Source organism: Anabas testudineus, chromosome 2 (assembly GCF_900324465.2).
Source record: "Anabas testudineus chromosome 2, fAnaTes1.2, whole genome shotgun sequence".
NCBI lineage: Eukaryota > Metazoa > Chordata > Actinopteri > Anabantiformes > Anabantidae > Anabas > Anabas testudineus.
In genome coordinates, this window is record NC_046611.1 from 1,259,906 (window position 1) to 1,281,162 (window position 21,257).

The following is a 21,257-nucleotide window of genomic DNA, read 5'->3' on the forward strand; positions in this document are numbered from 1 at the left end:
TTTTGAGTAACAGAAAAACACCAGCCTTCAAATTAAAATGTATCTTTAATCTTTAATCAACACTTTGTCTTCTCTGAAACTCCCCAACATAAAAACACATTTACCAAACCTGAAGCCTCAGGTCACAAATGATTAAAAATAGAAAAAGAATTTATTAAGTTACAGTTAAATCTAAAAATTGTTGATAATAGGACATTTTAACAAAATAAAACCAGCTAAATATCTTAAACTATCAGATTCCTCCTTCAAGATAAAAGTTTAAAAATTAGGTTAAAATTAGAAACAGGTTTTCACCCATTTCCATGTCTGTAAAAATGTTCTTTTTGTAAATGAAGTTTTGAACTGTGTGTGTGTCCTACTGCTCAGGTTCATCTGAACAGTCCAACTTTCTTCTTCTTTGGTTTGGAGGACGCTCGCTCTGCAGGGTTGGACGTGACGGGTGGAGACTGTGGAGCATAAAAAGAGAAGATGAGTATTTGTGTCAAGTATATTTACTGTTTTTTTTTTCAGTGAACTTTTCCAGTTATCAAAGTTATTTTTTTAACTTTATGACTACTACAAATTAAAATTAATTTAAATAAGTGTGAGCTAAAAACCAAAGAATATAAGTTAGTCAACAGTGTTCAGTAAAGGTGTAAGATTATTATTCAGTACTATTACTTATTAGTGGTAAAAGTACTGAATATTTCTTTATTGTTACTTGTGATCATGTCCAGACTCTTGATGAATCTGTACCTGTTTTACTGGCGATCTGTCGGCCATCTTGGCTCTAGCTGCAGCACTCTGCCCATTGTGGGTCTGTTCTCCATCTTTCTCAGCTGGTTCACTGGAGACAGATCCACCACCTGAACGACGAGAACACAGATGCTCAGAAACACAAAAAAACTTTTATTAAACTTCCCTTTTCTCTATTTTTTCAGACATTAAACCAGTTCATTTCCAAAAATGTAAGTAATATATTAACATGTACTATAAACCAGCATCCGTTCTCCTGATTAGTCATTAAATCCACCTACAGTACTGTAAAATACATTCGTTACCTGTGTGCCCCCTGGGACTCCGATCTAAATGAAGAACTGCATTACCCCAATCTACCAATATTAATATTTAAGTAGCAGCAAGATGAGATGAGATGAGATTCGAAATTCAGGTAGTCTTGTAGATAAAGATAAAAAAGGTAAATATAAGACAGAAAGTAGTTAAGGAATGGAACAAGTCTGCCTGCAATAACTAACTGGACTCCACATTAACTTAAAGACATTAACTGTTATACTGGACTGCTGCCTACACAGCATGTAATCACCCATATGAGGATGGGTTCCCTGTTGAGTCTGGTTCCTCTCAAGGTTTCTTCCTGTTGCCTTCTCAGGGAGTTTTTCCTTGCCACTGTCGCCCTCGGCTTGCTCATCAGGGACAATCTGATTATTATGATTCTTACACATTAACTGTTCATGTTCTGTTCTTTGGTTGTGTAAAGCTGCTTTGTGACAATGTCAATTGTAAAAAGCGCTCTACAAATAAAATTGAATTGAAAAATTGAATTGAATAGTTAGTAATCGTCTGCTGTTGGCTCAGGTGTGGTATAGCCTGATGGTCGGTGTTCTGTAGAATGGTCTCCATCTTTTTCTGTGTTTCTCCACCACAGCCTCTAGTGATTCAGTGTAATTAAAACCTGTCTGTCAAGGTCCATACTCTTCCCTCTCATTGACAGTAATACGACCGTCTCTTGGTTACAAATAAAGAATGAACATCTCTGTCTGCTCGTACCACGGTGACGTTTGGCACATCCACGTAGGAGTCTTCAGTGTTGTGATTCAACCAGGTCTCAGTAAAACACATCAGGCTACACCCCTCCAGCTCCTCTCTGTTGTTCAGTATACAGTGCACATTTCCCATGATGATGGATGGTGGGATAGGTTTGCATCTCCATCTCTAAGTCTTTAGTTAATCACCTCATTCCAGCTGACCTCTTCAGCTCAGCTGGAATGAGGTGATAAACTCCAGGTTTGCTTTGTTGTAATAAAAGGAGCTCCTCTCTTGTGTAGATTCTTCTTCCCACAGTAATATCCAGAGGTTATTAAGTAAAATATAAGACTAGTTATCAAAAGACATATGTCAACAATAGCGACATTTTTCAGGAGCTACAAGACTTTGCCGCCAGCTGCTCAGGCCCAAATTCTAGAAAAAAACGAGCCCCACCTAAAGATGGAGGGAGCTCCGGTTCCTGGGTGGAGCTCTTGTCCTGCTCCACAATGTGCTCTTCAGACAATTGGCGTTTTCGTGCTTTTCTGTGAGCAGTGACGGCTGCATAGAGCTGCTGCAGGTCGCTGCCGAAGCCTAAAGTGTCCTGCTGCTCAGGACTCAGCAGAGGGAGAGCCTGTAGAAGAGAAACACAAGCAGGGGAAGCCTCATTATACGTGTTTATTCTGACTGTCGATAATGTAAAATCCAGTGTTGGAGGAAGGATTCCTCCTCCGGTGCTCTGCCCGAGGTTTATCAAATGATTTTATTGAATCTTCATTTTCTGAGAGTAATGAGAGAGGGGGTTTGTTGTAAGACTGAGGTGTGACACAAATCAGTCAGTTCTGCAGCTTTGAATCCAAACAGCCAAAAAATGAAGAAGAAATAATCAGGTGCATGAACTTGAACATGAGTTCAAGTTTCCTTCCAGGCACAGCTTAGTGCCGTGGGTATGCTTGTTTTATGGTCCTGCTGTGAGGGTCACATGTCTGAGGTGCCATGCAGGGTGTGCCGAGGCAGCGATAAGTCTCTAATCAAAGCTGCATTATTGGCCCAGCTGACAACAACTGAAACACACACAGGCCCGACAGATAAGGGTGCGTGTAAACTCATTGGACATTATGCGAGCGCACGGCCAACGCACAGAAAAACACACGCTATTCACTAAATCCTTCATATTTTCTCCAATGAGAGGACAAACTCTCCAAATTAGCTCCTCAAATATTGACCAGGAGAGAACGGTGGTCTCACACTCGCTGTCAGGGCAGAGGGGCTCCTAAACACACTCTGGTCAGGTTTTGAGGTTTCGCATTGATTTATTTTTGTTATTTGTTTGTTTAAATATCGTAAAAATAAATGTGCGCTCTGGTGAGGCTTCGTTCTGCTTTGGGCACAGAGGAACCAATGTGCAGCAGAAAGCCGACCTTATTCTCTCCTTTATTCACGTTTTCCCTCCTCATCGAACAGCCGCCCCCCTCCTCCTCTCTGGCTGCCAACCAGCTCACTTCAGATTGTTTGATTTGAAACGTTGGGCTCAATTTGTTGGATCCGGCTGCCCTGAAGCACTAAAATCTACTTTCTTATTGAATCCTCTCCTCTCCTGTCTACAGAAGCCCAAGTGTCAGAGTAAAACGACATCAGGGTCTTAATAATAATTCTAAGACAGCAAAATACTGAGCAAGATCATTATTTGGACTTTCTGACACAGGGTCGTGTTGGAATCTGCCAGGTTGTATTAGAGCAGCAGAAGAAGTGCAGATTGTGGTTCTAATTCTTCTTTAAGAACAAATGTGAGTTTTTAAACAGCTGTTCTCACACAGACTCCACTACGACTGAAATTGTAAAGACTTTGGGTCCATATTATTTTAATGTTTAAGTTATTATATTTAAAAAATCGATCATTGCTGTTTTGATTTACAGTTAAATGTTATCTCACAATTTGAGGTTTTTATGTTACATACTTTACTGTATACTAAACTTGTTTTTAACTTGGTGCCAGAAAGTCTCCCACTCACTCACTCTTATCCCGTCTCTGTAACTAAACAACTCGACAAACTCACGTTTACTTTTCTCGCTGTGACCTCAACTTCCCGTCCTGAAACCAACGAGTCGCTTTCCGTTTGAAACCCAAAGACTCGAGGTCGCTGCTCAAGAAAGAGTGAAGAGGTGAAAGTGCACAGTTTGAAAAGGAGAAATGATGAAGTTGATCTGAAGTGACGAGGTCAGGTTTGATGCATGTAGGAGGGGTGATGAACAGAGAGCTGGTGAGATGGGCGATTATTCAGCAGCTGAAAGGGCCACAACAACTGTACAACATCAGTACAGTAAGTTAACATTTCATGTTGGAAAGTCACAGAGCTCCGTTAAAAGACAAAACATGGCCACAAACAGACTTAAAATGATCCTAAATATATTCCAAGAATGACCAAAAACAGAGGGACCACCACAGACATCTACACCAAATTAACATTTTCTGAAATATACAGCAAATAATCTAGATTAATCATGACTAGACAACTCTGTAGTGACGTACGCAGAAACATGGTGAATTAAACAAACCAGAGGCGGGTGAGGACTTCACGGTGTGCTCCGACGCCATCCACACCTTCACACCAGTCACCTTTCACCTCTCCTCTGTCATCACATCTCCATTCAGGGCGATGACACAAACGGGTCCAAGATAAATTAGCGTGATTTGATCTTCAAATATCAACAGTCCTGATCATTCATGTCTTCATTAAACATACTGTACAGAATAATGGTGAAAAGACCAAAGACCGTGCTGCATCGTGGAGAAGTTAGACATCAAGGTGTCCTACAGGATAATGTCAGGGTGTCTGTCTGCAAGCTGAAGTCAGAATAATCTGGACGATGCAGCAGAACATCAAAGGAAATCTACTACAGAATATCTTCAGAAACACAAACACTGTTTCTGGAATTCAACCCCCTCAACAGCAGGACACTCCAACTCCAGATGCTGAAAATTTACCTTCTATTAACAGACGACAGCCTACAATGTGTTTGCGGCTCCCGTTGATTTTACGGCTGCTTCAGTTGTGGTTCACTCCACTGCTCAATGACACAATAAATCTGTAACACGCAGTGTCACAGATTGAACAGTGTCACAGAATCACACCCGCTGTGCTCACATGCCGACAAGTGCTGCTGCCGTGTTTTGTGCTGCTGCTCTCATGTTGCTCACAGTCTCATGATGACTTTGTGGGACGCCGCGCTCGGCCGGTCCAGGCCGGGGCTCGGCCCAGCGGCCAGCGGCTGAAGAGGAAGAGCAGCCAGGCCACAGAAGGCCTAATTACAGGCCGAGAGCGGGGACAACCCTGTGGAAACTGTGCGCAACTGACAGAGTGCACAGGAGGAGGAGATGTTTTTGTTTTGCCATTTTTTACTCCATACAGAGAAGAAACTACGTCCACGGCTAATGATCCTGTTCATTATTTCATTTATTCTATGTAATCAAATGCCTAAATAAGCAAATCCTGACATTTAAGAAGCTGAAGCCAGAAAATATTTGACATCTGAACATTTTTCTTCTAAAAAATAATTAAACGCTAGAAAGACCTCACAGCCAAGAACCGGAAATGACAGTTTCTGTCTAAAAGAATCTTTTTTGTATTTATTACGAGACTGTATTTCAGCTTTTGAAAGACAAACTGACTCCACATCAGGACTTTACTGTGAAAATCCATCTTTTGAAGTTACTTCTATGAGACAAATGACATTTGGCCTGAGACCTATTCTGAACCTAACACATTTTCTTTGCATGTTAAATTGTTTCTTTCCACATCTTTCAGTCGGTAACAGCTCAAAATGATCTGAGACCTGCAAAGAATGATTAAACCACAGGCCACGGTCAGGAAGAAGCACGAAACGTACATCTGAATAAACACACCAGAGAACACAGTGAACCACCACGAAATAACCACCGGAGTTCTCGAGGCAGGCGACCCTGTGAATCCAATGAGAGCTCTAACTATCGCGTGCTCGTGTGCCAAAACAAACATGTATGACAACCAAGAACTTGTACAATTTATGTGCAGTGGCACTTGTCCTGAAAACCGTAAAACCATGAGGTCAGGAGCTCAGAGTCTCTGAGTTTCGACTTCAGATGAAGATGTGTTTAGGACTGCAGAGCTCAGAGAGGGAAACGGGAGGTAAATTCTCTAATGGTACTTTTCATCCAATCACAGGACCCCAGAAATAGATTTTGATTCAGCCACCTGCTTCCAGTGTTGACACCTAATTATTATTATTAGTCGTTACCAGGCCACAGATGAGTTCGTAACGTCTGTTGTGATGGTTACAAAAATGAACACAAAGCTTGTTTTCAACTTTTTGGGTCAAAATAACGTGTTGACACAAATTAAATATGGATTCATACAGAGAGTTTCCGCTTTCAGACCTCCCTAAGTGAACTTAGTTTACTTCCTGTTCTATTTTCTACAGCCACAAGAGTTCACCTAATTATAACAGGCATCGATGATAAGCACCTCCTGGCCTACTGGTAGGCTCAGTTTGCCCCTTCTGAAGCATAATAACCGATAAAAGCTATTTAACAAGGTGATAACACAGGACACAAGTAACGTCACCGGTGGTTAAGTCAGTCAGAAATATCAAAACGACTGTGACTGCACCTGTAAACTGAGGATTATAATCTTTACCTTTAACACCAACTGACCCACACTTGATACCTGGTCTAGTTTGGCTCATCAAGGCTGAATTAGATTAATAACAGGTTTAACAGTCCTAAAGTATATATAATAAATCTACAGTACATGAGGATTTTAATACAACCACAAAACACAGTGTCTTCATACCTGTAACATTATCAGGTTGAATTTTAGGGCCCAGAAAGTTCACGTCAACCTCGTCTTTGAGCCTCGCCTACTTACCACCCAGGACCTGAATTCCTCGGCTAAGTGAGATAAAGAGCTGATGTTTACAAGAGTCAATGATTTACTCAGGACGAAGAAGAAAAGGAGAAGAAGAAGCTGCCACCTTTTCCTCCCCTCTCTGGTCACCTACTTTCATCGTCGTGCCTTTCCTCACATCTTGCCGTCCAACAGCATTAGTGATCTGCTGATCCCTGACAAGTTCCCTTCGGATCTCTTCCTCCTATCTGTCCATTCTATTCTTTCACTCTTTCCCATCTTTTCCTCCACTTTTTTTTCCCTTTGATTAGCAGCAGAGCGCTGCCCCCAGCCCGTCTTCATTTTTTAACCCATGTTCAACTTTTTAGAGACAAAGTGTGTATTTTGGACTTCATCAGCTGCTGTGGTTACTGGATGAAAAAATTAAGTCAGTACGTTTCCTGCCCTGCTCTTTACTTATTTCTGGTTGAAGCAAACCGATATTAGGATTTGACTCCTGTTCACATGGAGCACTGCATAGCACGTTTAAGGATCATTTCTTTGACTAGAAGTGGAAAACTATACATCACTGCACTGTAAAAAATAAATAGTTAGACTCTTGTTTTTAAGCACATTTCAAACACATTCAACACATAACCTGACCTTAAAAAAACCCTTCAATTTAAGCACAAAAGCAGGAAACCTGAAGTAAGCCATGCCAAATTTAGAAGCCGCAACATTTTGGCTCAATTATGCGATTCTCTGCAGTGAGGTGTTTTGGTCAGAAGTGGCCACTAATTGTCAGATATGCTGCAGTGTGGTTGTTGTGAAGCTGTGAAGCTGCCGTCTCATGAAACGGGAGGCGGCGCTGTTCCAGAACGGTGACAATTCAATTCAGAGCTGACAACTGTGATGCTGCAGCATGAGTCTCTGCAGCATGAGTCTCTGCGGCAAGATGTGCAAAGCATGCGTCATCACAGCCCAAACACACACATTCATGCATCACGAAGATAAAAAACAGCCTCAGTGACACACACACCAACACTCGGAGCTGAAAACCAAAAGCATGCGTCACAGCCTGCTCTGTGCAGACCAGCACTCCCCTCTGCCAGGTCATGAGCCGCTGCTGCCACCACATAGACACACTCCAAATTTAGGTCCTAAGGGAAGCTGATGTGATGCTAAAAGGATTTGAACTTTTTTTTTTTACATCCGTCAGCTCCGTGACCAGCTTTAGCCTGTACCCAAGTTAAATCCAAGCGTGTGTATCAGTGGGAAGTGTGGGCTAATTCCACCCATGTAAATGTTGACCTGAGCTGGGTGGGGTGTTTGTGTGGGGCTTCCATGGAAAGCTGCAGTTGAAAATAAAAGCTGCTGCTCCTGTCATCATCGTCTCTCTTTTCGCTGTCCCTCTGCCTTTCGCTGCCCTTGGTGTGGGAAACGACGGCCACAAATGGCGCAAGCACAAACACACACGCTTGTGGAAACGGTGAAAGGGGAGGGCGAAGAGGTGGAAGATTTTTGAAGATATTTGTCCTGCTTTGCTCGGCACGTAAAAAACATTCAAGTGTAAGAAAGAAAAACTGATGAAACTGAGGCTGGAGGTTTTTTTAGAACAACAGAAGACAGAATCAGCTCAGACTGTGTGTGTTGTATAGATTAGAATGGAATAATTCAACTAGTAAATCCATTTTACAAAATCTACGATTAAAAATACAATTTACAAATGTGTGTGTTTTATTTTTATTATTTTTACAATTCTGTATTTATGTTTTCAGTTAATTTGTGTGACTTTTGAGTTTAAGGTCCACATAAAAAAAAAAATCTAAAAACAAAACCTTATTTTTCATTTGCTTAAAAACTGTTTTGGGTCAAGTATCAACATTTTTCAGATTAAAGGCAATTTTATCGATTTTAAATTACATTTGTGCAAAAAAGTGAAGGGGGCTGAAAACGTTTTAAAGCGACTGTATATCAGATACTGATATGTTCTGTATGTGTTTTGATGTATTTGTTCTAATTTGTTTGTGGATGTGACCTGTGACCCCTTTAAATTACCCACAAACCATCACAAACACATTGGTAAATCTAACATAACAACCTAAAATGTAATTTAGCCTCTTTAAATGAAAGATGGTTGAAGGACACATAAAACTAATCTTTTTACCACTGATGAGTTTTCACACCTTTGGACTTTTCGGTGGGATTTCATTTAATTTTATATTATTCAGTGAAACAGATATTTTGCTATGTTTCTGCAGAAAAGGAGGATGCTACTGCTGCTAAATGACTACACAGTGAGCTGCATGGTGCACTTCTAGTTACTGAATATTTATCCTATGATTTCTGTGAAGACTGGAACCAGATGCCTTGTAATAACATTTTTAAAAAGACTGACTGTATGGGAAACTTGATGAAGTATAGTGTATATTTTAACCCAGTAGTCTTGTGACTAACCCTAAACAAACTTACAGGTAGCAGATTTAGTTGGACAGCACTAAGCTGTTTTCCCAAGGAGGAAACAGCCGTCAGAGAGCACAACACCACACCTCTTGAATCACTGGGGAAACAACAAAGAAGTGGACAGTGAATCAGAGATCTAGAAGATGAAGACCTCATTTATGCTTACTCACGTCAGGTGTCAGTTTGGGTCGATATACAAGCCCCAAAAAAGCTGAGTGTAAATCAGACAGATTAGGTCAGTCCAAGTCATCTTGTTAAGTCCACACATTAAAGATATGAAACGGAGGTTCCAGTTAGCTGTGCCCTGGTTTTAACCAGGAGTAATTAGAATTATATATAATTTTTACTGTAAAGCATTCTGTGATGTCTGCTGTTTACTTACAAGCTTCATATTTGGGTAACAGAGTAAACCGTGGAGAGAGTTCATGAAATGCAGACCAGAAATTCTCACTTAGAGCAGAGCACATGAAAGAGGCTGTACGCAAGAATGGTATCGCACCGTTTGCTTGATGAATTACTCAAGTGATGAATTGTTTTCAAATATTCAATTAAATTCCCTACTTTTATTAATAATTAACTAATTATTTTATTAATAAATAATAATTCAAACTACTTTTGTTTTATTCGAGTCCATATTTGCATAACAGTCACATGCGTTTTTGACCTGCTGGGGGAACGATGCCATGGAGACACGGACGGAGACACAAACACGAGTCTCTGGGTGGACAGACAGCAACCACACACACACACACAGACACAGACACACACAGACATACACACACACAGACACACACACACAGACACACACACACACACACACACACACACACAGACACACAGACCCACAGACACACACACACACACACACACACAGACACAGACACAGACACAGACACACAGACCCACAGACACACACACACACACACACACACACACACACACACACACACACACAGACACAGACACACAGACACACACACACACACACACACACACACACACAGACACACACACACACAGACACACACACACAGACACACACACAGACACAGACACACAGACACACAGACACAGACACACACACACACACAGACACACACACACACACACACACAGACACAGACACACACAGACACACACACACACACACACACAGACACACACACACACACACACACACACACACACACACACACACACACACAGACACACACACAGACACACACACACACACACACACACACACACAGACACACAGACACACACACACACACACACAGACACACACAGACACACACACACACACAGACACACACACACAGACACACACACACGGCCCTACCCTAACAGATAAATACTGCACACACACGTCAAACGCCTTCACCCTCTCTGATTCACACACACACACACACACACACACACACACACACACACACACACACACACACACACACACACACACACACACACACACACACACACACACACACACGGCCCTACCCTAACAGATAAATACTGCACACACACGTCAAACGCCTTCACCCTCTCTGATTCACACACACAGTGGTCCGTCCACCTTTGACGCATCCCGGCGACATTTTTCCCAGACACGTTTTATGTCAGTTTGGACTTTGGTCTGAAGGCGGCCTTGTCGCTGCCCGGTGGAATTTGCCACGAGAGAAGACTTTGATCCACTGCAGCGCTTCTCATCTTCTTTTTCTTCTTGTGTGGTCACCAAAAAGCAGAAAACAGAGCTGCCACTGAGACCCTGATGTAACTTTCCATGACTCTCTTTACCTGAGCTAAAGTTGTGATTCTTTCCTAGTTTGTCTTTAGACAAACAAATCAACAAACAGACTGGTTTCCTGTATAAAAACCATCATATGATGCAACTGAACAAACGGTTAATTACCCCACAGTGTGTGGAAGGAAATTTCCCTCTTTCAACTTCTCCTGTTTTCACCTTTAAAAGTTTCCTGACCGTCACATGAAGTCAGGTTTAGAACAATGTGTCTATTTTCTGTAGATCAACAAAGAACAAAGGGCGTCGGCTAATTTTAGTTTTTTTCTATTATTAGACACCCTCACAATAGACACTGGTAGTACTTCAGTAGGGTCATTGTAAGTTACTATAAAAAAATCACAAGCGTAACATGTGGGGCTAAGAAAGGACTGAATGATGTGATTTATAGGAATTTTTGTACGTCTTGTGCAAAACACACAAAAATGGGTCATGTTCTCACGGCTCTCATTAAATACAAGGTTTTCCAAAAAGCAAACATTACTGAAATTCTGTTGTAAGTGAAGTAAAAATGAAATAACAATAAAACCCAACTAAGACTGAGCAGACAGACACACCTTGGAGATTCCACAGGTCGATCTGAAATGCTCAGTCAGTCATCATCACACACTTACAAACTGAGCAGGAGCCACTGTCAGAGATGAGAAATTCCACACCTGAGTACAGTAAGTACACACAGAAAATTAAAAAAGCCAAACCCGGGGTCTCACACTAACTGTTCAACAGCCTAAGTCTTGAGGTCGTCACAGCACTCGCAGCAAAGAGGACGGTAAAAACAGACAACAGGCTGCAGGAGCTGCAGGGCGTGTCTGACCTCTCACCTTTGCCATGAAGTCTTCTCTGTAGGTTTGCTCCTCAAAAACTTCAGTCTGCAGCCGTTCTACATTCAAACACACACACATTTGGATCATGAACAAAAAGTTCTCCATTATCTGCAACACAACAGTTAAACCACATGGTTCCCAAAGAAGGGGTCGAGTATTTCCACAGGTGATCTGAAGGCTCACAAAATGCTAAAAAAATATACTGTGATGGAAAACAGAGCTTTTGTAACCAAACATTTACAAATCTCTTAATTTAAACTTGTGTTGGTTTGCAGTACACATTCCTATATTACACTACACTATTGTAAACATTAACATAGATAGAAACTACTCTTAGTACATCCACCATGTACCTAGTAAATAGTAAATGTTCTGTACTTACACTTTTCTGCCTGACTGGTACTCAAAGTGCTTTACACTACGTCTCATTCACCCATTCACAATACATGCAACATATGGCCAAAATACCTACTGACTCAGTAGAATAGAATTTAGTCACCAAATGTCGAGTCACCTAATATAAAGTCCAAGGCAGATATTTAAACTGACAAAACTTCATTAAAATTAAAAATTCAAAGATCTGTTGCTTCATTTTTGTGCTTTTCTTCTAGAAACTGCAAGACCTCATTTATTCCCACTATTCATTGTGGTTTAGGAACTACATCTGTTTCAGTGTGGGTTTGTCATTTTAGGCATCTCTGCATGAAAATGTTGATGACTGGGCTCAAACGCATTTTCTACATAAAATTCATTTGGATTTAAACCATTTTCCTGCATTTTATGCTAATCCCTAAAGATGTTGCATGTTGCACTGCCACATTATAGTATAAATATTGTCTTTTTATAGGACAACTCAAAACATCTTTACTTTATAGAAACTGAAGAGAAAAATTAGGACAACATGTGATTGACCTAATGACCTAATGACCTAAAACTGACTCGTCGAGTTATTCATCTCAGTGCAGGACAGACACGTGTGTGTGCACCTCTGCTGAGCACGGCGCCGTTCTCTCTGTAGTCCTGGATCTCTGCGTCCTTCCTCAGCAGCAGGTCTCCCAGCTGCTTCACCTGATGCTGCAGCAGACGGCTCATCGCCAGTAGGGGGCGCACCAGCTCCACACATACCTGTAAACACACATAGAGTCAGGACTGTCGGGTTTTAATTGATCTGTCCATGAATATTTACAAGGTCTTGAACATTTCAGGAATCAGTGATACCAAAACTGAAATATGATAGGTTCCAGACAAACAGTCTGTGGAGTGTACCAAGGTGACGGAGGCAGGGGTGCAGTGAAACTCCCAGTAGAAGGGCAGCCCTGCCAGCTCACTCTTCAGCTTCATGCTGATGTTACCGTCCTCCTGTCGACTCAGAGAGATCTGAACTTCACCTGCAGCTTGTTCGCAGCTTCCTGACAAACAGGGCTGGACCACCTCACACAGGTGGGAGAAGAAAGCTCTGACGGGGGCTCGCAAACGTCTGTTCAGCTCCTGAGAAAAACAGGAGTTAGTTCTCAAAGGTCATAAAGAAGTCACTTCTTTTTCTCAGATTTCAGTGCAAAAAGTGAAAGTTTTTACATAAAACTGCACCTGTGCTCGACTCTGAATGGCAGCAGAGTCCATCCTCTCCTCCCACACACAGTTCATGTCAGTCAACACGATGTGGTACGCCGTGTCTCCAAACCAGCTTTTGGCGAGAAACTGGCAGCCACCAATGTTCACAGGAAGCCAGGGACACTGGAGGAGGTTAGCAGGGGCTCTGTCGACCTCCATCGCAGCAGAAGGTACCAAACGCAAAGACTAAACACAGAAAAGAGAAATAAAGTTTGAGACCGTCGAGTCTTGGATGAATCATCAGTTCAAAGATGAACAGTTGTGTGAGAACGTGGAAAGTCAAAGCTAAAGGCCCGCTGATGTAAAACTGAAAGAGAGAACTACAGCTCCCAAGATGCATTTCAGTAATAAACATCAAATCACAGAACATACGTTACACTTTTCAGAAACAAGATTAAACTGCAGCTCAACACTTCTTCATGGTTCATGTGTTTGTAATGTTTAGAGTGAGCCACAATAAAAACTCTCAGATTATTAAATTATCCAGGTGTTTCTGATGTTTCTAAATGGGAGTTACTTCACTAGTGTCCCTGTTAAATGAATATGTCTGTACAGTGGCGTTAAATCAGGGTTAAATCAGCAGGTATGTGGACAATAACAGTTTTCATCATGGTGGCTCCACCACATTGAAATTAAACAATCTGAATGCTTTAGAATTGTATCATGTATAATTGACTGCCAGCTTCAATTTAAGGGTTTTGTTGTAAATGAACCACGTAGGAATTCCAGCAATTTGTATTCACAGACCTCCAGTTTTAGATAGAATGCAGATGTGAGGCAGGGTCACGCTGCCAAGTATCTGCTGTGTGCCAGGATGAAACAGGATTCATGGTTTAAAAGCAGCTTTCCACACGGCGTAGAGGTGGTCAGAAGTGTCACCATTAAAATCCTCACCCAACTTTTGGTCCATTTAACTGTGTGTTAATAACTGAGAACTGGTAAATATGTGACAGAGCAGAGAAACAAACACAGAGATAAAAGCCACATCTCCTTACATCTTCTCTCATGACACATTTGATGGTTTCAGTTTCTAAGGTTTGTGGATTTAATGTGTTTATTAAACAGTTCTTGAGTCTTGGTCTATGAACACTCACAACAGAAACGCAGTGGAATTTTCGTTTTTATCAAACGTGTTTTTTCATCACTCACCTCCAAGGAATGTTTCCCCAAATCCAGTCCCGAGATGTGTTACAGCCGCGTTACAGACGCCGTCCAGGCCGCATAATCACCCCCTTGCAGCCGGGTGACCGCAGTGGCAGCTCCTGCGGGCTGCCGGCTCCTCTCCGCTGGTCTCTAATGGGACAGTTTTCGGGGAAAGAAACGAGGTTAGTTCTCGTCAGTCGTTGCCTTGAAACACAGTACACGCTTTGGATGTTGACTCATTCCAATTTAGAAATCACAAAAAATCCAAATCAGTAACTTTATGACAACAATTTACAGCCACACAAAGCTCAGCACGGATGCCAGCGGTTAGAGGGTATCAGGGGATGTGGTCCTGTCACGCTTAGAACGTCGCACCAGACTCCATTCACAAATCTCTTAATTTAAAGTTGTATCGCTATCGGCGGTAGAGGCTATTATTGTATACGGCCACCATGTATCTGTACAACAACAAATACCATGCAGAACCAAACTACACAAACCTCCATTCACAAATCTACTGATTTAATTAATTTAGATTCGTTTTCGACACACATAGTACAAGATACCGTACTACTACTTAATACCTTGATGTCGCGGTGATGATATGTATTCTGCATTCAAAGACGGAAATGTTTCTCAATCTTATTCAATACGAAAGGGGACAGTAACGACAGACGCCTTAACAAACTTATTTTATAAATACCTTAACTTAAAATTCTCTTGCTTGTGAGCGAATATAAATATGAGTTAGCTCGTGTTTTGACAACTGACTGTTTGTTGGCTAACTTAAAAAGTGAGGTTAGCTAACTTTTCTTTGCAATTGCAGACTTTGTCAAACTAAATCAAATGTATTTATTCATTTGTATATAAATACATATGCATACATTAAATCGCAGTATATATAACCAATGAAGATACTTAAAGACTAAATAATCAAAACAAAACCAACGTTAGCTACAACAGACGCTGTTCCTCCACCGGATCACCACCGACGTCAAACAACGGCTCGTTTCAAAGGTTCCGCCTAATGATCCTAATGATTACTAAAATAATAACGAGTTTATAATAAAAGATAATCGTGTGTTCTGAATGAACTTGTGTTAAAAGCACAATACATTAAACTAAGCCGTGTAACAAATAATATTTTAGGGAAATAAATAGTATTTGTTACACGGCTTAGTTTAATGTATTGTGCTTTTAACACAGCTGAAGTGAAGCTGATTAAGATCTCAGTGGCTGTTTCTCCATTATCAGACTTTGATGCATCAGATGCATAGAGTTATAATGAACACAGACACTAAAAGATTCAATGTCCATTCTAAGATGTGTGAAAATGATGGCTGTTGCTGCTTCTGCTTCTCATGCACTGGAAAAGAGAAATGGAAAAATCCCGCCCAGGTGCAGGCTGCCGTACCTGCCTGCATATCTATAAATACAACTCCTAGTTATTCCAAGCAAGCAGAAATCAAAAAGTGAATGAAGTAAAAAAAAAGTACTAGACAAAAGCAAAAATCTACCATAGTCAAATTTTTTATTAAGTCTGTAACACAGTATAAACTTAGTTGGGCGATACACAAAGTGAAAGCACGACAACAACATACAATCAAGATCAATTCACAAGAGTGTAACGTGGAACATTTTCACCTGCATTGAAACACTTTACTATTGAACAGCGCCTCTTTCTGAGAACACAACCAGGCTTAATGTACTGTGACAACAGGTGAGGTATAAACCTGTAGTAGTATTGTTTCACAGGGTGGAGTCAGTTTGATTAGAAGCATTAGTATTTAAAAAATGTGTTAATCTCAATCTATTCAGGAATTCCAAACATTTTACGAAGAGTCAAATAAAATCCTAACTGAATTTAGTTGTTACATCCCTAAAATGTATCTATGGCATCCACAGAACATTAGAAATGCATGGTTGTCAACAATAATCAGATTTATTAACATCCAGAAGATCAATTAGATCAAAGTAAAATAATAGATTGACTCACACAAATCGTTTACATCTTCCACAAAGTGACCCCAATTTTCACATTTGTAGATTTAAATACTATATGTAAGATGGTTTCCATGAAATCGGATTCATTTATCACTGGGTTTATTATTACAACTGTAGCTCCAGATTTTCATGTGATGATGATCATGTGATATGTTGCATGGAAACAGAAACTGAAGCATTACACCTTTGTCTAAGTCAACGTGACTCACTTTATCTGGGTGCAGCTGTAGTTTCCACTTCTCAACTCTTGTAAACAGACATGGAGGATCTGCATGTTGGAGAAGAGACCTCAGAAATAAACACTAACAGCTCCACATCCAGCAAAAGGGACGACGAGGAAAACAGGTAACTCCATGCCCTGTGGGGTCTTTTAATATTTTTTACAGTGTAATCCACTAATGCTGCTGATTATGCGACAGTCATCAACTCTGTGTTATTCACTGTTAAAACTCCCCAGTTGTACTGAAGCTGAAGCTGCGTCCTGCAGCCGTGACACCGTAGAAACCAAAGAAAAACCACTGGAGCAAGATGATGACAAACTTTCTCTGATCACCTGGAATGTGGACGGGCTTGATGGAGTGCAGCAGGCACGGAGAGCCAGAGCACTGTGCTGCTATCTGACCCAGTGAGCTCACAGTGTTGATTGACTCTGTAGATACAGGAAGCTGTGAAATGTCATCCTGGATCAATTCATTTTGTTTACAGAAGAAGAAGAAGTATCACACTAATCTGAACATTGAACAATTAGTTCAGAGATGACAAACTTAAGGTCGCTTTCACACCTTAATTCTTTTGCTTTGATCCGAATCAGTGGATGAGTTTGTATCAGTTTCTCTTCGGTTCGGTTTCGTTTCACAGAGTTAAAATCCAAACGAACCAGAACACGTCACTTCAAACCACGTGAGAACGTCCTCTCCTCTTATTGGTCAGATGTGTGTGAACAGGAAAGTAAATACAGGAAGTGAAGTGTTGTTCTACTGTCTGTTTGTTTGACAGGAGAGAGGTGAGTTCTAACTATTAATGTTGACACAGATCGATCATCCCGTTCATTATTGTTTATTACGTTACATCAGACCTGGTCTCTGTGACACACTTCACCTCCTCACGTCTCCACATTTGTCCTCCATTAATCAGACACGAAAGAAATTTGAATCTACAAACTACCCAAAGTCCTCAAATCACGAGATTCATAGCGTTTGGTCCCGTTTTGGTTCGGTTCGCGTTCTCACCAGCAGGACCGCACCAGAGTTCGCCAAGTGATGCGGATCGAGACCACCTCGTTTTGGAGTCTCGGTGCGGTTGTTTTGGTCCAAACCCGAGTGTGATTACGTGGTTCACACCGGACAAAACGAACCGCACTAAAGTCCAGGTAGAGCAGTGGTCGAAATGTTCTGACATGTCACCACAGGTTAGTGTGTTGTTAACCAGTCGACAACAGGAAGTGTTTAGAAACGATGAAATAAAGTACTGAGGGAGTGTTTAGTGAATCTGCTCAGATTTAGTGTCTTAACCTGGTTATTTCAGGAGTTGTGTGTGTTGAACCCTAGAGTTTATCCAGTGAACAGAGCGCATGCGATATGTTCTTTAAACACTTATTAGGTTGTCAAGCTTCCTTTCTCTCCTGACCAAACACATTTAACATGTTTAGGAACAAATCATTGATTTTACTCTTCCTGGTCCTTAAAGTTTTAAGTTGAACCAGCCTTAAATGATTTATCAAGTTGGAGCTAGTTCCAGATGAAACTGCTGAATTTTAGCAATGGAAGAACCGTGAACCTCAATTTCACAGAGGCAACAGAAACCACTTGGCTCCAATAAAGTGTCCAAGTGATGCTTGAAGATGGTACTTAGTACCTGAAAGATTCCTTCTTGATCATGCACATTTCTTCTCCCCATGTAGATATTCCCCTGATGTCGTGTTTCTTCAGGAGATCATTCAACCATTTGCTCGCTTCTTGCACAGCTGTCTGGCGGCAGACTACACGATCATTGAAGGTAGAAAACTGATCAGGAAGTGATGCATTTGAAAATCCATTTAGATCATGGAGGGAGTTGTCACCAGCCTAGGATCTGACTCCATTGGCAGACACCACACAACACAAGAGAATAAGATAAGGAAGGTTTATTAGCAATGATGATAACGCAGTGGATGAATGTCAAGAACCAGCAGCCAAACAGAGCCGTCGTCAGGTGAGTATGGTGGTCTAGAAGAGGAGACAGAGTTAGACTGAGTCTGGCTGGATGTTATACAGGAGTACTCACTGAAGTCTTGGTGAGCAGTGGTCGAGGGGCAGGAGGGGTGAACCAGATAGGAAACCGTGAGGAGTTGTAGACTGGTGAGTGGTGAACTGGAGGTGGTGGTGGCGGCTTGTAGACTGGTGAATATAGTGGAGCTTCCAAGATGGCCGACTGAATGAAGCATGTGTAGACTGGGAGCAGAGGAAGAATGATATGTACTGAAGAGTGAGCTCTGTTGCAAAAGCACAACGGTTTCGTGAAACACACAGTAACAGTTGACGGTTCTCCAGAAATCCGAGGTGCACAGTAAGAAACAAATCCATGGTCATACACAGAAGAGCCGTCCAAGAACTAATGTCCATAGAGCTAAAGCAGAGGTCCAAACAACAATCCAGGTCAACACAGAATAGGAAATACTGAGAGCAGAGATCCACAGGGAAGGAGGCAGAAGGGAGCAGGAACAGGTCAGGCAGAAAACACTCACGATACCAAAGGGCAGAGCAGAGGCAGGTTCAGATCACAAGAAGTCAGTCCAAATGGATGCTGGATAGTAGGTCTTCTCAGGTTGATGTGAGACTATCTGGCAGAGTGGAAAGGTACATGGAGCTGCTTAAGTGGGAGTGGGACAGGTGTGGATAATGTGTAATCAGAGCAGTGAGGCAGGGAGGGGGAAACAGGAAACAGACAGACAGGCAGGAGAAAGCTGGAATCATGACAGGAGTAGAAACATCAACCCCACAGAGATGTTGTGGACTGGCCTTAAATGAGCCATTCACAGCAGACATCCTAAGAATATGTCTGAGCCAACGCAGTTAGCACTTAGATGACAGTCACATCAGATTTATGACCAATCAGAACAGAAAACCAGATAATTAATCACTCACCTAATAACTTTTTCTTACCAAAGTCTGTGTGATCTTCAACTTACCTCTTCCTCTGTGTTACGTCCTGAGTCTCATTTGTGTCTGCTCACACTCGTCAGGTGGTAAAGAGGGATACTTCACCATGATGCTGTTGAAGAAGTCCAGCATCACACTGGAGAGGAGTGGGATTGTGGCCTATCCTGCTACTCACATGATGAGGAACCTGCTTGTCGCCAGGGTTGGCAGTGCACACTGAAGAGATAAAAGCCTGTCCAACAAATTCACCTTTGCCTGATTTAATTCAGTATTATTATGTATCTGCTTCAGGTGCTGTTCAAAGGCCAGAAGTTCTGTCTGATGACGTCGCACTTTGAGAGCTGTAAGGCCAACGCAGCAGAGCGGAAAAGACAGCTTCGACTGGTGATGAGGAGGATGAGTAAAGCACGCGAGGATGTTACAGTTCTGTTTGGAGGGGACACCAACCTGAGGGATGCTGAGGTACAGTATGAGGGCGGAAAGATGCTGGTGGGTAAATCCAACAGTTTTGGGGGTGGACAGCTGTGTGTGTGTACGTTTGGGTTTAAGAACTTGTTGCCATTGCCCTCATTTACTGACTCTTTCCACACAACTTACTCAGGACATTGCTCACCTCTTTCTATCCTAGGTGGCTGAGGTCGGACTTCCCAGCGACATCTGTGATGTATGGGAGCAGCTGGGAGAGCCGGAGCACTGCCGCTACACATGGGACACTGAGGCCAACACCAACAGGGAAATGCGATTTAAAAGTCGATTCCGTTTTGACCGGGTGTACCTGCGTCCAGCTACCATGGACAGAGTCCCGCAGCTGGAACCAGACAGCATGGCCTTGGTAGGGCTGGAGAAGCTAAAGTGTGGCCGCTTCACCAGTGATCACTGGGGCGTCTACTGTACATTCTCTGCTGAGTGGAAGTGATCTATTCATTGTTTAGTCTATAAAACATCAGAAAATACTGAAGTGAAAAATGTTCAAATAAAGTTTTTTTAAGGTTAAACCTTTTCTTTGTCCAACATCTAAAACCCTGAAGTATTCAACTTACGTTGATGTAAGTATTGCATTATTGAAGTATAACAGAAGTATTAAGTCTCTACATGAAGGTTCATGAGGCTTGTGATGTTCAGATGCATCAAGGCTTTATCTGTTTTTTAGTGTTGTAGCTGCTCAAGGTGGAGTGGCTGAGGCACCTACAGTGCCACACATTTATTACAAATGATCTGTTGTAAATAAACAACTAAAATAAAACCAAACAAATTACAGAAATAACTAAAAAAACACAAAATGAATCTAAACGAATACTATTAACTGAAATTACAGTAGCTCAGACAAAGATTAACTGCATGAGTCAATGTCTGCAGTAGCATAACTAACTGCTCATACTACACGGTAAATCGATGAGAAAGAAAATCAAGACTCCAGTCAACAGACAATCACGTCAAAAAGGGAAATGTGTCATTATTTTTATTGTTATTAAATAAGTTAAACATTTTACTTGGAAATTTTAGGGATGAAACTTTTTTGCACTGATTCTCATCAGATAAACTCACTGTTGGATTGAATTCTTAGCAGTTAACCAAATCTACCTCCTGATGTGCAGCCATCCAAAATGAATGGAGGTTGATGTTTAGTGTCTTTGTTAAGATACTAGAAAAGAATTAATTATGTAAATCA

The 21,257-nt window shown here is 41.5% G+C and overlaps 2 protein-coding genes across 7 annotated transcripts; one reads left to right on the forward strand and one right to left on the reverse strand.

The window, feature by feature from the left end:
• Window positions 1–32: 32 nt before the first annotated feature.
• Window positions 33–16,740, reverse strand: nhej1 (nonhomologous end-joining factor 1). 6 transcript variants are annotated; one of them, XM_026361426.1, is made up of 10 exons: window positions 15,397–15,469; window positions 14,454–14,597; window positions 14,052–14,106; window positions 13,281–13,490; window positions 12,960–13,181; window positions 12,680–12,818; window positions 11,691–11,749; window positions 2,200–2,377; window positions 736–845; window positions 33–446 (listed from the first exon to the last, which is right to left on the reverse strand). In XM_026361426.1, the coding sequence occupies exons 4-10, from the start codon at window positions 13,461–13,463 to the stop codon at window positions 369–371; spliced, it is 969 nt and encodes a 322-aa protein (XP_026217211.1). In that variant the 5' UTR covers window positions 13,464–13,490; window positions 14,052–14,106; window positions 14,454–14,597; window positions 15,397–15,469; the 3' UTR covers window positions 33–368. The 6 variants fall into 6 exon arrangements, with proteins under 6 accessions (XP_026217211.1, XP_026217210.1, XP_026217209.1 ...); XM_026361425.1 differs by having other exon boundaries at window positions 14,052–14,218; XM_026361424.1 differs by having other exon boundaries at window positions 14,052–14,239.
• LOC113163094 (tyrosyl-DNA phosphodiesterase 2-like) lies at window positions 16,660–20,583 on the forward strand. The gene is made up of 6 exons (XM_026361429.1): window positions 16,660–16,796; window positions 16,909–17,076; window positions 18,352–18,446; window positions 19,672–19,790; window positions 19,880–20,050; window positions 20,217–20,583. Exons 1-6 carry the CDS (start codon window positions 16,711–16,713, stop codon window positions 20,502–20,504), a joined length of 927 nt encoding a protein of 308 aa, XP_026217214.1. The 5' UTR covers window positions 16,660–16,710; the 3' UTR covers window positions 20,505–20,583.
• The last annotated feature ends 674 nt before the right edge of the window (window positions 20,584–21,257 follow it).